Genomic DNA, 17894 nt, shown 5'->3' with positions numbered 1-17894 from the left:
TGACCCCCAAATTCTATGATTTAAGCTGGTTTTGAGGTGTTTTTGTAAAAAAAACACCCGAAACCAGAACACACCCGAATCCGACAAAAAAATTTCAGGGAGGTTTTGCCATAACGCGTCCGAATCCAAAACACGGCCGTGGAACCGAATCCAAAACCAAAACACAAAACACAAAAAAATTCCGGTGCACATCTCTAGTCAAAGCTACTTCAACTGTGTACAAACACAATCAGGATGTATGCACAGTGCGATATAGACACATGCGCAGTATAAAGAAAATGGTTAACTGCACCCGTCAAAGCATGTGACTCAGAATCAGGCCCTTATTACTCTCTATGAGCTGTAATAAACATTGCTGCCTCATAGTCACAAAGGTCACTATCTGCTGTTTTTTTATGGACTGCACAGTGGTCAATAACAAACCCTTCATCATTGAGAACTTTTCTTGCAAATTTCTCATCATATCTGAACATATGTACCTTGTCCTGCCCAACCTTTATATAAGTTGTATTTAAAGCTCCCAACAATATCAGGTATCCTTCAGGTTTTAGTAGCTTCACAAATTTTCTGAAATTATTTATATAATCCTCTTTGTCTTTGCTGATGAAATCCAACATCCATCCACTAATGACACAGTCTGCTGGTGGGAGCACCTCCGGGTCTGTGAGATTCTCATTGTCAATGTCACATTTCATGATCTTTGTTATTGCCGTCTTCAATGTCATGTCTTTGTCCTGACACTGGTCACTGAAATATACAAACACAATAATTTTCATTGGGATATAGTACTAGCCATGCTACCACATGAGAAATATAATATAGTTTTATAAGGAGATTGAATGGGTGGGAAGGTAATTTAGGAAGGCATTGTTTGTTTTCTAGAAGGGTTCCTCAAAAGTGGTGGAGATTGGGCATTATTCTACACTTTCAATCAGACACCCCTTTAATCTTTCAGGAGCATTTTATATGGCAGTGGTGGGAAATAGGTGGCCATTGGATGCCACAATCTAGAACACTCAGCTCCTACCTGCTTTATTCTCTGCTTAAAACAAAGCAACAATCAATTATAAAGCAGAGAATAAGACTGAAGATGATCAGAACATCAGATTTCTTTATTGCTTATCATCATACAATATAGTATAAATAGTGTATATGAATCTTAGAGCATTTGTGCCACTTTTGGGTTAGTGGAAGCAAAGAACCAAGGAGTCTGCAGTCTTGATAAAGTCCCAGTGCATTGTGGGTTGAAACGCGTTGACACTCTCACTCACTGGCTTACCTCTACTGCATCACCAGCACAGGGAGATATATTACTGTAAGTGACTGATACTACGCCAGCACTGTGGTCTGCACTGGCAGCGACAAATATCCAGCAGCTAACCAAACTAAACTAAATGCTTACCAGCACTGTTACCTGCCCAGGGCGGTGATTTCCTCACCACTGGGAGAAGAGAAATGGGGGCTCGATCGCAGTGGTAAGGATCACTACACGTGTGCAGGGGTAACTATTACAGCGGCCACGCTACGGTAATCAGTATTCTGTATCTGAACTTAGCCGGGACGCCGGCAGCCAGCATTGACTAAGCGGAACATTGTTACCAGTAAAAGCCTGTGGATGCAGTGAGGTAATTCATTTATTTGGAAATTCTAGTGCAACAAAAATGCTACTTAGTTGCAAAAGATATTAAAGCAACAGTATCACAGTATATCGCTTACTTATAATAAAAACACTAGGGAGCATTAAGGACCTTTAACAAGGACCAATAAAACTAGGGAGCATTAAGGACCATTAACTAATACCAATATAACTAGGAAGCATTAAGGACCACTGATGAACTGTCTATGTCCTGCAAGTCAACAGGGACACTTAATGAACAAGGTTCATGTAATTATATCATGTGATTATATTTGTGAGCTTAATTCTCAGCCTGCTGTAATCATCTCCATCATGATTCTGTCTGCTGATTCCATGTACTACAACTACAGATATGTCCTGAAACATCTTACCTCAATATGCCATGTAGTGGAGATCCCTGGTGTGAGTGATCTGACAGGTCCCGTACAACTCTTTACATCGGGCATCTATTTTTGCTGAAATGCATCTTATTTGCATCACAATGTGAATAGAGTGCATATGCAGACACTGCTGATTAGAATGATATGTGTGTGTGCGGCTGTATCTGCATACAAAATGTATGTTACAGTTTTTACTAGGAAAACACTGTAATGTATCATTTCATGTGCAGATTCAGCCGCAGTCGCACACAGAATATAGGCATGATGCATATCATTTTTCTCAGCATAAGCTGTTTGTGCGGCATATTCACATTGTTTTAAATAAGATGCATTTTAATGGAAAAGTTACACGTAAAGACACTCAGCGCTACGAGTCATGCCACGGCATGGTGTGACAAGAAGGGCTGTTTACCATGCAGGGAGGCTAGATGTGAGTGGACACTTCTTTATCTCCTGCACTTCTGTAAGCAAGTAATCTAACTTGTGTACACGTCCCAGGTACAGTAAGATCACACTAGAGGACTTTATTACCTCAGTACTGTGTTCATATTTCTCTGTCTCTGATTACTACAGTATTTCCCTGCACATTAATACAAGCTATTCCAGTTCCTGTCTGTTACTCAGTTCCCAGTTCAGTTCAACCTCGCAGCACTTAGACTTTCTCAGCAATTCTGATCCTAGTTTAGATTTACTTGATCCATTACACCACTATACCCAGCAATACCCAGCATCATGCTAATCTGGTTCCAGCCTGGGTTTTGCCCATTCCAGTCCCAGTCCAGTATCCTGAGAGGCCGTTTTCAGTCTGATCAAAGTGTTCTCTTCATTTTCCAATGTATACCTGCTCCTGTACTAGGAACCAAGGCAGAGGACTGCAACCTGCGTCTATGGCACAATGTAGTCAACACTTCCTTGCCGGGGTCCCTGGCAAACACCACCAGCACATTAGATGCCACGCCTCTGCACTGAGTTTAGCCAACTCCTAGTACAGGAAAGTCCATATCTACATCCAAGAACTGTGACATAGAGGATGGTATATTGTTCTGCCTATTTTACTCTCTAATCATGAAAAAGAGAAAAGTAAAAAGTATCAGTAATAAGACTTGAATACTACAGAGAAGCCTTGCCGAGGCCCAGTGGATTAACCATATATTTATAATCTCTGAATTTGCTATTATCCTGTAGTGTTCAAGTTATTGCTGATACTCCTTGGTGTGCTGGGAGAAACTTTTTCTTTTTCTTGTTTAGAATAACCCCTCCCCTTCATGCACCTGAATATTATTACTAAATTGCTTGAGCAGCTTCCATTTTATATTCCTAGTTTACTCTCTACTGTGCATCATGTACAGTATATGGTTGTGCAAGAACTATTGTTTGCAAAGGAGCTTTCAAAACTATAGAGCTATCAAGTCACCAAGTAGGGAGACTCTTATCATGGAGAAAGAAGGAGGATCTGACAAGACAACTGACGCTATGGGGTATATTTACTAAGGTCCCGATTTTGACCGAGATGGTGTTTTTCCTTCAAAGTGTCATCTCGGGAATTTACTAAACTCAAATCACGGCAGTGATGAGGGCATTCGTATTTTTTTGGAAGTCCTAGGAAAAAATTACGAATCAATACACCATCGGTCAAATACGCCTGGAATTTGGTAGAAATCGGTCATTTACTAAAAAGTGCAAATCACAAACACTGCCGACAATAGCCAAACACTGCCGTGATAAAATACAAATCGTGAAAAAGTGCTAAAAAAAACAGACCTGCTTTTTTTTACCGTGTTCGGATAGGCATGCACGGATCCATGAGATCCATGCATGTTTTTCAGTGGGAAGGGGTGGGAAAGTGTTAATTAAAAAAAAAAATGCGTGGGGTCCCCCCTCCTAAGCAAAACCAGCCTCGGGCTCTTTGAGCCAGCCCTGGTTGAAAAAATATGGGGGAAAAAGTGACAGGGGTTCCCCCATATTTAAACAACCAGCACCGGGCTCTGCGCCTGGTCCTGGTTCCAAAAATACGGGGGTCAAAAAGCATAGGGGTCCCCCGTATTTCTGAAACCAGCACCGGGCTCCACTAGCCAGATACATAATGCCACAGCCGGGGGACACTTTTATATTGGTCCCTGCGGCCCTGGCATTACATACCCAACTAGTCACCCCTGGCCGGGGTACCCTGGAGGAGTGGGGACCCCTTCAATCAAGGGGTCCCCACCTCCAGCCACCCAAGGGCCAGTGGTGAAGCCCGAGGCTGTCCCCCCCATCCAAGGGCTGCGGATGGGGGGCTGATAGCCTTTTTGTCAAAAAATGAATATTGTTTTTAGTAGCAGTACTACAAGTCCCAGCAAGCCACCCCCGCAAACTGGTACTTGGAGAACCACAAGTACCAGCATGCTGTGGAAAACCGGGCCCGCTGGTACCTGTAGTACTACTACTAAAAAAATACCCCAATAAAAACAGAAGACACACCTTGAAAGTAAAAGTTTAATACATACATCCACACCTCCATACACACATACTTACCTATGTTCACATGAGGGTCGGTCCTCCTCTCCAAGTAGAATCCATGGGGTACCTGTTGGAAAAATTAGACTCACATAATCCAGTGTAGATCGGTCCTCTTCTTTTCTATTTGTAATCCACGTACTTTGCAAAATAAAAAAACGGATACACGACCACGCACTGAAAGGGGCCCCATGTTTTCACATGGGACCCCTTTCCCCGACTGCCAGGAACCCCCCCTGACTTCTGTCTAAGAGGGTACCATCAGCCAATCAGGGAGCGCCACGTTGTGGCACCCTCCTGATTGGCTGTGTGCTCCTGTAGTGTATGTCAGGCAGCACACGGCAGTGATACAATGTAGCGCCTATGCGCTCCATTGTAACCAATGGTGGGAACTTTGTGGTCAGCGGTGAGGTTACTTTCGGTCAGGGGTGACTAGTTGGGTATGTAATGCCAGGGCCGCAGGGACCAATATAAAAGTGTCCCCCGGCTGTGGCATTATGTATCTGGCTAGTGGAACCCGGTGCTGGTTTCAGAAATACGGGGGACCCCTACGCTTTTTGACCACCATATTTTTGGAACCAGGACCAGGCGCAGAGCCCGGTGCTGGTTGTTTAAATATGGGGGAACCCCTGTCATTTTTTTCCCCATATTTTTTCAACCAGGACCGGCTCAAAGAGCCCGAGGCTGGTTTTGCTTAGGAGGGGGGACCCCACGCATTTTTTTTTAAGGTTTTAACAATGCTTTTTATTTTAATAAAGGTGCACAATGAAGCCCAGCACGGATCACACAGATCCGGCCGAGATTCATTGTGTTAAAGTCGGCAGTGTTTTACAAGTCACTCACGTAAAACACTGCAAAAAAATACGAATTACATCGACATCGGTAAATACGAAAATGCAGAATACGACAGCTTAGTAAATTAGTCGTAATAAATTCAAAAAGTTGCAACTTTACACTTTCGATGTCATTCGTGATTGAACTTTAACCTCAATCAGGAAAATACGAATTTTAGTAAATATACCCCTATATTAGATCTTACCAGAAAGTGAGATATTACATTCATTTACATGAAATTGTTTTGAGAATATGCCTTATAGGATAGGGTGTGAAATGTTTGGCTGAGTTATTTTATTATTGACCATCTAAGTGGCTTACAAATTATTTACCCTAGATCAGAGGTTCCCATACCCGGTCCTCAAGGCACCCAAACAGTCTAGAATTTAGGTATATAGATGGTTCAGCCCAGACGGTTAAATCAACTTGACTGAGGTGCTTATTAAGTCACCTGTGGCCAAGCATGGATACATTTAAAACCTGGGCCATAGAGGTGCCTTGAGGACCGCATTTGGGAACCTATGCTCTAGATGTTTCCACATTACTAGCCATGGTGGGATTCAGCCAATGATGACAATACCTTTAGGCACAAAGGATAGCGTTCTGAATAATTTTTAAAGAAATGAGATTTGGTTATAGTTGAAAGCATAAATCAGAACCAAGGTAAGTACATTAGAAATGTAAAAGAAGAGAGTAAGTAGTTTACCAGGGTGCACTGGGACTCAAACAATTTCTATTAAAGGTTTATCACTTTATTGGTATGCACTAAAATATCTCATTATTTCATTGCTAAAACAGAGAAATATAAAATAAAGGATAGTGATATAGAAGAGAAAAACTGTGTATAATATATAATTATCCAATATTAACTGTTATCTATTTTGGGTTTTTAAATAAATTCTATGAGAGCACAGCGGCTGTTATCTCTCACAAATCATGTATATTCATACACAAACTACTGTATATCTGAAGTGTTCTATTATCACATTATGTATCTCTCAATCTCTGATATCATTATACAGTAGTGGAGCTTGCCACAAGCAAGCAGGATTTTTGCCCAGGGTGCCACTGTCCCAAGGGCACCACCGCAATCCCGATGCCGTCGCCTCCGTCCTGAGGGCGCCGTCTCTCCCATAGATCCGAGGAGCAGCACTGGCGGCTGGAGACAGGGGGCAGCAGCGGTCAGGAAGCAGGAGCGGGGATGGTGAGTATTTTTTTATTTTTTTATTTTGGTAAGCGGCACAGCCACAGGGGGCACAGTATTGGGGGCACTACTTCTGAGGGCACAGCTAGAGGTGGCACAGTACTGGGGGCACAACTGCGGAGGGCACAGTACTGGGAGCACAATACTGGGGGCATAACTACTGAGGGCACAGCTACAGGGGGCACATTACTAGGGGCACAACTACTGAGGGCGCAGCTTAAGTTGGCACAGTACTGGTGGCACAACTACTGAGGGCACAGCTACAGGGGGCACAATACTGGGGGCACAACAACTGAGGGCACCACTACAGGGGTCATAACTGTGACCACGCCCCTTTCCCATGAAGCCATGCCCCTATTTTTTACCACGCACTAACCTTCTTTTGCATATCGGGGGTAAGGGGGTGTGCTGGTCGCCAAAATAAACTTTCCCCCTGGGTGCCACAAGGTCTAGAACTGGCCCTGTCATGATAGTCTATATGGGTGGCTTTTATTGGGAGTATCTATAGTCACAGTCAGGTAATGTAGCTGCTATTTGATGATATATAGTATACTACTGTATAAGCTCACTTTATTTAATTATCAACTTTATTGAATGAGTATATACTAGTCATCTGTTTTTAATTATTGCAGTCTATACATTCCAATTACAGCCATCAGTATTACACCTTAGAGAACTTCATTAGACTTGTGTATTAATATGGCTGCTATTGGGAAGTGGTCATGAGAGAACGCCGGTCACTATATCGACGTCGGAATCCTAAGTACTGAATAGCCCGAAAGCCGGCATGCTACCAGGGACTATTCCCACTCGTGGGTGTCCACGACATCTATAGAGAGGGAACAGAACCTGTGGTGAGCGCAGCGAGCAACCGAGCCCACTACATGGTGAGCACAAGGGGCTACATTGCGCCCCCTCACCGGCAATCTGGTGACCGGCAGGACCCCTAACTCAACCCCTGCTATTGATGATATATAATGTGCTGTAAACTCACTGTAATTCAGTAACAACTTCAGTGAGTGAGTATATACTAATCAGATGTTTATTATAGTCAACACATTCATTTTGCAGCTGTTGGTATTATACCATAGAGAATTTGATGAAACTTCTGTGTCATAGTGTCTCCTACCCCCACGTGCCGGATCAGTGTGCTGTGTCTCTGTGCTTATGACAAAATTCAAGAGCACAGTCTGGAATATGATCCCTAGAGGAGGAGGTGGGCCAACAGGCAATGGGGCTCGCTGGGGGGTTTCCCCTGTACCCCTGTGGGCCAGTCTGACTCTGGCCAGGTCAGACAAGTGGCAATACAGATTGTATCAGTTAGATATGAAGCATTAGCATTGGGCAGGTATTACACTTATATTTATTATCAGAAACATTAGAACTAGACTAAAGTCAGGAACATTTCATCCTTTGAGATGTTTCTACAATTATGACAGTGGTTCTTAAACTGTGGCTCCCTGGTGTGCCTCAGGGAACTTGCAGGGGAGCCTTGGATTTATGGTCCAGGACTAATTCAAATGATTTATGATCAATGTAATAGGCAAAAACCAGTGCTGGTGGCTGCTACTCATAATATATGTGGATAAACAGAAGCAGATCTTGCCCCTCACCACATAATTGAACCTAAGGATAACATAAAAAGACAATTTACTTAATTTGATATTTCTTTCTTAATAACTCTATAAAGAAACTTTTAGCCTATGGGTGCCGTGTAAAGATTTCTGGTACTGTAGGGCGCCGTGATTCATAAAAGTTTGGGAATCACTGGATTAGGAGATTTACAGATACAACCAGGTTCATCACTGCCGCAATGTGTACATACATGCATACACATCACAGCAATGACTACCCATGCCTGGCTACGCCTATTCACATCTATGCTAAAGTACATGCTATACGTATGCATCACGTGTGTGAAAATACACACACGCATGCATACACAGCAACTTAATCGCAACCATGACTAGGTGCAGCCACAATGAGTGTGGCTACATCTGTAACTGTTCAAAGTAGAAAACAGGAATTTTTAGGAGGTGCAGGTGCCATAAATTGTATATATGATAACAGTGCTTGAGAGATTTCTATATAGTCTACACTACTGACAATACTGAGCGTTGGCATGTTTCAGGATGAAGAAGGTCCATATGGTGAGGTAAGAAGATGGTGGTCTAGGCTGGAAGTGGAATGCATTTCCAATACTTTGAAGCCACAAGTTATGCCTGAGACCCATCTATGTGATTCACTACTGACTCAGGCCATGGGAGGACTCATTATATCGGCACAGTGGAATCTGTGGTGGCTCTTTAGACTTAGAGGCTGTAACAGAGATTTGCTGCACATGTGGAGGCACTTCTGGGATCATCTTATGCCTCGGAGCCAGAGGACACTTTATTTGGGGCACCACCCGGAAAGTATTTATGATGTTACTAAATACAAAATAGTGAAACAGACATTTATTGTAAGCTCTGTGCAAATTATATCATTCCCTCATATACTGGTTCCCACTAATGCAGAATGCTGCATCCAGGGGCTGGCTGGCAACTCTCAGCCTGGGGGGAAAATGAACCAATTAGCCCCTGCTTTCCTGTTCAGACCTAATCACAGCTGGTAAGAAAACGCACAGCAGCGATCAGGTCTGAATTACCCCCAATGCAGTAAAGTTATCGCACCTAAAAACTATAAATGAGTTTTATTGTTTCCGAACTCTTTGTCACTGTGTCATCTTTAACCTGGTTCCGCTAGAGTATCTCAGGCATAAAGGGTTAGTGCAGTATCTTTTAGATTAACACAATAATACCCTCAACTGTATTTATCATACAATGCTTGCTTTGGTTACCACAACAATTAACACTGACTTAGCTGACCATATGATAATTCATCAAGTTTACAGTACAATACCAATATCACAGTACATCGGGGAAACCCTTCTCCCTTGTTGGTGCACATGTGAAGAATCATTTGGAGGTTATGTCTCTATTAAATGAGTCTTGTTTTCCTCTGAAACAGTTCCTGGTTACAAGGCTCCAGAGGGTTAAACAACACTAACTAGGCTTCCTCAATCTCTCTTTACTTGTATAAATCCACAGGGATTGCAGGGGTTAATGCGTTCTAGCAATAATAGCAGATGTATCAATATAACCCTGCTCTATCTCTGCCTGTTCACTGAGAGAGTAGAAAAGGGAACAGTGAAGTAGTGGTCTCCTTACTAACAACGGTAAGTGCTGCTCCTCACAGGAGTATTTGAGTATGAATGGTTTATTAAGAGTTCAGTGCATATTATCAGCAACTTTATATTACTGATGGACTCTTTAGGTAAATACTTTATTATCGGCTTGAAAACTTCTCTCAGTTCTTGAAGGTGATCCTGGTAGGTTTTACAAAAGATAATAATATCATCAAGGTACAATAAGCCCATCTCAAAGTTTATGTGTCCTAGGAAATGCTCCATTACTTGCTGGAAGGTTCCTGGAGCATTGCATAACCCAAAGGGCCTATGCTCAAACTCAAATAGCCCCATTGGAGTAGTAAAGGCTGTCTTTTCTTTATCTTCAGGTGCCATCTGAATCTGCCAGTAGCGTCTAGTCAAGTTAAAGGTACAGAAATACTGGGCTGATTTCAAGGCTCCTAGTGACTCCTCTGTCCGCAGCAATGGGTTTGCATCCTTATGTATGACGTTGTTTAATTTGCGATGATCCATGCAGAGCCTTAACTGCACATCCTTTTTTTACCAAGACTACTGGAGCTGCCCATAGACTATGGCTCTCCCTGATGACCTCAGAGGCCTTCTTGTCCTCCAGAATTTGCCTTACTGGTTGGTATAGAGCCAGTGCAAGGGGTCGATGTCTCTCTTTAATCAGTACTGCATCTACAGTTGGAATATTTTGTTGAATGATAGTTACTTAACTGATATCCAAAGTATCTTTACTGAAGGATTTGAACTTTTCCTGGGCAACTTGGAGAACTCCTTCTCTCTGTTCAAGTGGAGTATTTTCATCCCCAATCTGTATGGTTTTCCACCATGCCTCTGTTTCTCGCTTCAAATCAGGGTTTGTCATCACACTGCACTGATTTGCACTGAAACTTGTGTCAATAATGTCTTGAAAAGTGTTTTTTTTCTACAGTTTAGCAACTGAGCAATTATGAAATATGGTGGTTTTGAGGATTAAGAATTCTTAATGGGACTCGTCCATCTTCCACTTGTACTAGTGATCTCGCAACAACTATATCGTCCTGAAAATGAATCTCATTAGGCTTCACCATAGCTTTGTAACTGGTGCCCCGGGGTCCACAACAGGCCTTGCCCTACACAATTGTTTTGGAATTAGGCTGTAAAATTACAGGTCGGTAATCTGCTACCTGTACTTTTCCTATCTCTCCCTCCTGATTGGCAAATCTCCGGTGCACCTGAAGGATTTTTATTGTGCATTGCAATGCTCATTGCTCCATAGTCCTCTTCTTGGTAAATGCATTTTTCAGTGCCCCTATCACTTCATCAGAACAATATTGAAGGACGTTCATCCCTATTATAACAGGCGTAGCACTGACATCATCTACATTAGTAACAATACATCCGTGCTTAGGCAGCTGAACACTGCCAATTTGAATATCATTTTCCCAGTATCCATGGCAAGATATTCCCATTCCATTACTGGCGATTAACTGTAACCATGTTAGCGGTGGAAGGTGAACCAGTTCAGTTCCCCAATAGTTCAGGTACGTTTTTAACTGTATAGTGTTGACCTGGGACCCAGTATCAAGCATGGATGGTATTTCTATGCCATTCAATAAGATGTTTAGAATTGGACACTGTCCCATGTGTTGTTGCCACCACCCTTCAGGTGTCGGGTCTATTCTTGCTAGTCCCCCCGAGGGTTGTCCTCCATCCTCGAGACAGGGGAGTTTAAAGATCCAACTTGACTGCAATTCCTCTTGATGTGCCTGCTCCGGTTGCACCGACAGCAGACTGGGCACCCCTGTGAATCAAATCTGTCAGTGGGTCAATGCCTCATTGAACGTGGAGGAGTGCACCAGTCAGTTTTCACTCTCTTTCGTTCCGGCTGATGCCTGGCCTCTCGAGTTTCCATGGCTTGTCTAGAAAAATTCTTTAATTCCTTGCACATTTCTGCCATGCCAGCACTTAGTTCCTCTACTCGCTCCATCAATGTTTGTAGCAAGTCAGGAAATGGCTTCTGGGCCCCTTGAGAAACAACTTCTTTTGTTGGGGAAGAATTTTCCATGCCCAACTCCTGAAAGCCTGGCAACTCAGGGAAGGTCACTTTGCTACTCCAATGAGAGCAGCGATGCAAGTGGACGGGTACGGGTGGGAACAGCGTATTCTTAAGAATTTAGCCGTAGGTACGCTGTACCCACCACCAACGGGCCGCCGCTCTCTCCCTCCGCTGCTGCTCACCGCCGCTGCTGCTTGAGGGGAGGAGAGCCGAACAAGAAATTACAATAATGTATACATATATGCACACACAGTGATCGCAAGAATAATCATAAATCTCTAATTTATTACACAATGAAAGATAAAATAACAATGCACAATTTAATAATCATCATAAAATATATCAATTAAATGATTAAAAACCATATTAAATGGACATCTCTCATGGAAATAGAGAGCTCAGTTACTGGTGTTAAAGAAGGTCCAGAAAAGGCTAATTAGCCAATAATTAATGAGCCTGTCCAAAGTCCAAATGTATTGTTAATATCACCAGCAAGTGGCTTTTGCTTTTAAAAAATGTACTGTAACAGTCCAATACCACTTAAATTTGAGCTTACCGCTGTTGGGAGTGTTTCCAAACTCCCATTTATTGCTATTCAGCGGTGTCCCCGTCTCCCCTGCAGGCTTACCCAGTGTGCACGGATGAACCATAGCCACACAGCCGGACGTTTCTGGCAGTGATGTAAAGCCTGACTTGTAGACTGGGGGAGAACTGGATGCAGGCGGCATGGAGCAAAACGGTGATAGGTAGGACAAGGGTAGCTTTCCACGGAGAAATAGCAGGTTCCTTGACGCATTTCTCTGCTATAGGTAACGTAGCGGTTTCATCAGAAGGTATCCTCAGTGTCCACTGTGGTAGATATTTATATGGGCACCATCCAATCAAAAAGTATTGTCCATTAAATAACAGGTGTAAAATAAACAGGTAATTAGTTTAATGTCTTATCCAGGTTTTCAAACGCAATCAGTGTACATAAAGATAAAAAAACCTTTTTATATATCGTAAATCAGAAAAATCTCCTTATAAGGAGCTTCAGCAGAAGATTAGAATTAATAAAAAAATAAGAATATTTAGAATATTAAAAATATAGAAAATTACTTTAGTGATATTATGTATATGGCATCGATCTGGAACATTGCACAGTATACTTCAAATGCAACCTAATATGGTGATTTTGAACCAAGAGATCAGATAGTCTAGTGGGCTAATGCTGGAAAGCACCACTATGAACAGATCAAATTTATAGGTTCATTTCACAAAACATTTTCTTAAAAACAGGACTGGGTAAAAATATTTATTTTCTTATTTTGTTAACCCAAAAATTACTCCAAAGGAAATTTAGAGAAAGGGAACACAAAAGAACTCTCTAACTGGAGAGTTTTTTGTGTGTTAATTGGCTAATTAGCCTTATCTGGACGACCTTCTTTAACACCAGTAACTGAGCTCTCTATTTCCATGAGAGATGTCCATTTAATATGGTTTGTAATCTTTTAATTGATATATTTTATGATGATTATTAAATTGTGCATTGTCATTTTATCTTTCATTGTGTAATAAATTAGAGAATTATGATTATTCCAGTGCTCCCTGTATGTGCATATACAGTATGTATACATTATTGTAATATTCCGAACACCGCACACCTCACAATATTGTTTTTAGGCCAAAAGGTTGCACCAAGGTACTGTAGCTGGATGACTAAGCTAAGCGACACAAGTGGGCGGCACAACCACGTGGCCCAGCTAGGGGTGGCACTGCAGTGGCAGACAGGATGGCAGTTTGAAAAACTAGTCTCCAAAGGCATATAATTCAAATAAAAAAAGAGGTGCAAGATGGAATTGTCCTTGGGCCCTCCCACCCACCCTTACATTGTTTAAAGAGGACATGCACAGTTTAATAAACCCATCATGTCAGTGACAGGTTGTCCCCCTGCACAAAGATCGCCAAGTTCTCCGAATCATAGCTAGCTACAAACATACCACCTCCATGCTTGATGACTTTTCACATTATGAGAAGAGGAAGGAGGAAGAGGACAGTGTCAGGAAGGTGATTAAAAATTAGAGAGGCACACGCAATCAGGAACAACACACAGACTTTCACCTCCACTCCTATCTTGGTGTGGAACAGAAAGGACTTTAACCAAGCAAATATACAATTACAACATTACTGGACAAAATTAAAAACTAGGGGCCAAAGCCTCCAAATTTGTACCCCCTTCTCCATTTTCAGGGATTACGATAATCTCGGTTTTAATGCTGGGATGCAAATAAACTTGTCTGGAGACTTATTTTGTGAAAATCTTGTGGGTTTCTTTTTTCCATTTTTTAATTGCATGCATGTTTATTTACATATTTTGTGGCAGATGACTTATTTTAATTTTTCACAGCTCTCAGTTACATGCATGAGAGCATACCTGTGTGTCTCAGTTACATGCATGTGAGCATACCTGTGTGTCTTGTTCATTTTATTCCTGTTTCTTTTTAATATAAAGCTGCCACTTAGATGTTTTAGCAGCCTCTCGTGAACCCCCACAGCAGCCTCGGATCGGGCAAGTTGAGTTTGGGTGGGTTTGGTACAGTACTAGGCAGGATTTTTTTGTTATTGAGCCCCTGCCCTAGTGGAGCTTACCACTCTAATCCAAACTCATTTCATATTACAAGTAGGACTGTGGGAGGAAACAATGCTATCCTCTGTGCCAGCAGCATGCCTCAGCCTGGCAGGCCAGACAGCTTCCTGGCTGTAAACCATCATGAGACTCCATACTGTGCCCTTATTCAGTAACTGTTTGTGCCTCACGGGAGCTCCTGGCCCATCTAGTGCTGCAGTGCAATGGAAAGCTGATGCAATGCAAGATCACTGAAACTCTGTTATTCTAACACCGCAAGGTCTTGCAATAACCCTACGCAGCCCTTACATTGTACAATTATTAAGGAGATAATGTTTACAAAATAAAGGAAAAAAACCCTGTACAACAAATGAGCATCTTGTAAACAATCCCAAAATATGGAAAATTAAAAAATCTAAATTAATTTGACTAATTGGAGCCATTCATTTGAGTCTCTAACAAGAAATAGTTGAGAAGAACCTCTCTCTAATGCTGGGTATACAGTGCACACTAGAAGATTTATCTACTAGAGATGACCAGGTTCAGACAGGGCACACCTGGAATTATATGGCAGACATATAGACATAGGTGTGTTTGGGAAATTTTGTTTTCTCCGGCAGTTGCCAGAGAAAATGAAGTAGGAGATGTATGATTCTGTCTATTCTGAGTATGACTGACATTGGCCACAAATGTAGTCTCTCCCCACTTTATTGGAAAACACTTTGTCAAACTTGGAATTTCCATTTCCACCTTTACGGCTATATGTTTTCAAATATCTGGTTGTGATGTTGAAGCTTGTTTCATATTCTGCACTAGGCTTTAATTTAAACTTTAAACCTAGGATAAGGTACAGCAGAACCCCTGGAATTATACGGCAGCACCTCTGGATTTATACAGCGGATAGGTTTAACCCCTATATTTTTACAGCATACAGGACTTGGCCAAAGCATTACTTTATTTTTACAGCACCCCTATATTTTGACAGCATACAGGACAGGGCCACAGTGTTCCTTTATTTTTACAGCACCTAACAGGGACACAGTATTCCTTTATTTTTACAGCACCCCAATATTTTTACAGAAAACAGGACAGGGCCACAGCATTCCATATTTTTACAGTACCCCTATATTTTTACAGCATACAGGACAGGGTAACAGTGTTCCTTTATTTTTACAGCACCCCTATATTTTTACTGCACCGCTGTATTTTTACAGCATACAGGACAGGGACATAGCATTCCATTATTGTTACATCACCTAACAGGGACACAGCATTCCTTTATTTTTACAGCATCCAGCAGGGAGACAGCATTCCTTTATTTTTACAGCACCCCTTTATTTTTACAGAATACAGGACAGGGCCACAGCGTTACTTTATTTTTACAGCACCCCTATATTTTCACAACATACAGGACAGGGCCACATCATTCCGTTATTTTTACAGCACCCAACAGGGACACAGCATTTATTTTTACAGCACCTGACATAGAGACAGCATTCCTTTATTTTTATAGCACCCCCATATTTTTACAACAACCCTGTATTTTTACAGCATACAAGACAGGGCCACAGCACCCCTGTATTTTTACAGCATACAGGACAGGGCCACAGCACCCCTGTATTTTTACAACATACAGGACAGGGCCACATCACAACTGTATTTTTACATCATACAGGACAGGGCCACAGAACTCCTCTATTTTTACACCATACAGAACAGGGCCACTGCACCCCCATATTTTTACAGCATACATGACAGTGCCACAGCTCCCCTATATTTTTATGCACCCAACAGGGCCACAGTGCCCCTTTATTTTTACAGCACACAGAACAGTGCCCCTGTACAGCACAGGACTGCATTACCCCTGTACAGCACCTCAAACAGCACAGGACACCCCAGAACAGCAACCCTGTACAGCACAAGACAGCAGCACCCTTAACAGCACAGTACAGCAGCACAGGACACCACCCCAAAACAGCACAGACCAGCATAGGAAAGCAGCACTCCTAGCAACACAGTAAACCAGCACAGGACACCACCCCAGAACAGCCCAGGACAGCAGCACCCCTAACAGCACAGTACACCAGCACAGGACACCACCCCAGTAGAGCACCGGACAGCAGTACCCCTGTACACCACCACCCACAGACAGACAGAGGTCTGTCTCCCTCACTCTCCAATTCCAAAGTGAAAATAGCAGCGACACGTGGCTCCTTATATGGAATCCAAAACCTGCGAGAATCCGACAGCGGGATGATGACATTTTGCCTCGTTCTGGAATCTGAGTCTGATGGAAAGTCCCAAGCCGGACTCAGATCCGGGCTCAGAATCTGAAGTCCGGGGGGTTTGGATCTCAGAGATCCAAACCCGCTCATTCCAAGGGGTAAATTTACTAAGAGTCGTATTTTCCCATTTGAGGTCAAAGTTCAATCACGAATGACATCGAAAGTGTAAATATGCATCTTTTTGAATTGATCACGACTAATTTACTAAGCTGCCGTATTCTGCATTTTCGGGTTTTCCGATGTCGATGTAATTAGTTTTTTTTGGCAGTGTTTTACGTGAGTGACTTGTAAAACACTGCCGACTTTAATACAATGAATCTCGGCCGGATCTGAGAGATCCGTGCTGGGCTTCATTGTGCACCTTGTAAAAAAAAAAAAAATGTTTAAATGTAAAAAAAAAATTGCGTGGGGTCCCCCCTCCTAAGGCAAACCAGCCTCGGGCTCTTTGAGCCGATCCTGGTTGCAGAAATATGGGGAAAAAATGGACAGAGGTTCCCCCATATTTAAACAACCAGCATCGGGCTCTGCGCCTGGTCCTGGTTCCAAAAATACGGGGGACAAAAAGAGTAGGGGTCCCCCATATTTTTGAAATCAGCACCGGGCTCCACTAGCTGGAAAGATAATGCCACAGCCGGGGGTCACTTTTATACAGTGCCTTGCGGCCGTGGCATCAAATATCCAACTAGTCACCCCTGGCCGGGGTACCCTGGGGGAGTGGGGACTCCTTCAATCAAGGGGTCCCCCCCCAGCCACCCAAGGGCCAGGGGTGAAGCCCGAGGCTGTCCCCCCCATCCAATGGGCTGCGGATGGGGGGCTGATAGCCTTTGTTCAAAGTGAATGATATTGTTTTTAGTAGCAGTACTACAAGGCCCAGCAAGCCTCCCCCGCAAGCTGGTACTTGGAGAACTACAAGTACCAGCATGCGGAGGAAAAATGGGCCCGCTGGTACCTGTAGTACTACTACTAAAAAAATACCCCAATAAAGACAACACACACACACACACCTTGAAAGTATAACTTTAATACATCCATCCACACCTCCATATACACATACTTACCTTATGTTCCCACGCAGGTCGGTCCTCTTCTCCAGTAGAATCCATGGTGTACCTGTAGAAAAAATTATACTCACATAATCCAGTGTTTTAGGCTCCTCGGTAAATCCTTTTGTAATCCACGTACTTGTAAAAATAAAAAAACGGATACCCGACCTCGCACTGAAA

At 42.7% G+C, this 17894-nt stretch overlaps 1 protein-coding gene across 1 annotated transcript in view; it reads right to left on the bottom strand.

Annotated features, from left to right (window-relative positions):
• Positions 1-268: 268 nt before the first annotated feature.
• Positions 269-17894, bottom strand: part of LOC134965674 (nicotinamide N-methyltransferase-like) — a 63667-nt gene continuing 46041 nt past the window's right edge. The window contains exon 3 of the mRNA XM_063941998.1: positions 269-747. Within this exon, the coding sequence (XP_063798068.1) occupies positions 327-747 (421 nt within the window). The 3' untranslated portion in view covers positions 269-326. The remainder of the gene's footprint in view (positions 748-17894) is intronic.

The sequence above is a fragment of the Pseudophryne corroboree genome, chromosome 10 (genome assembly GCF_028390025.1).
Source record: "Pseudophryne corroboree isolate aPseCor3 chromosome 10, aPseCor3.hap2, whole genome shotgun sequence".
Classification (NCBI taxonomy): domain Eukaryota; kingdom Metazoa; phylum Chordata; class Amphibia; order Anura; family Myobatrachidae; genus Pseudophryne; species Pseudophryne corroboree.
This window is presented reverse-complemented; position numbering and strand designations above follow the sequence as displayed.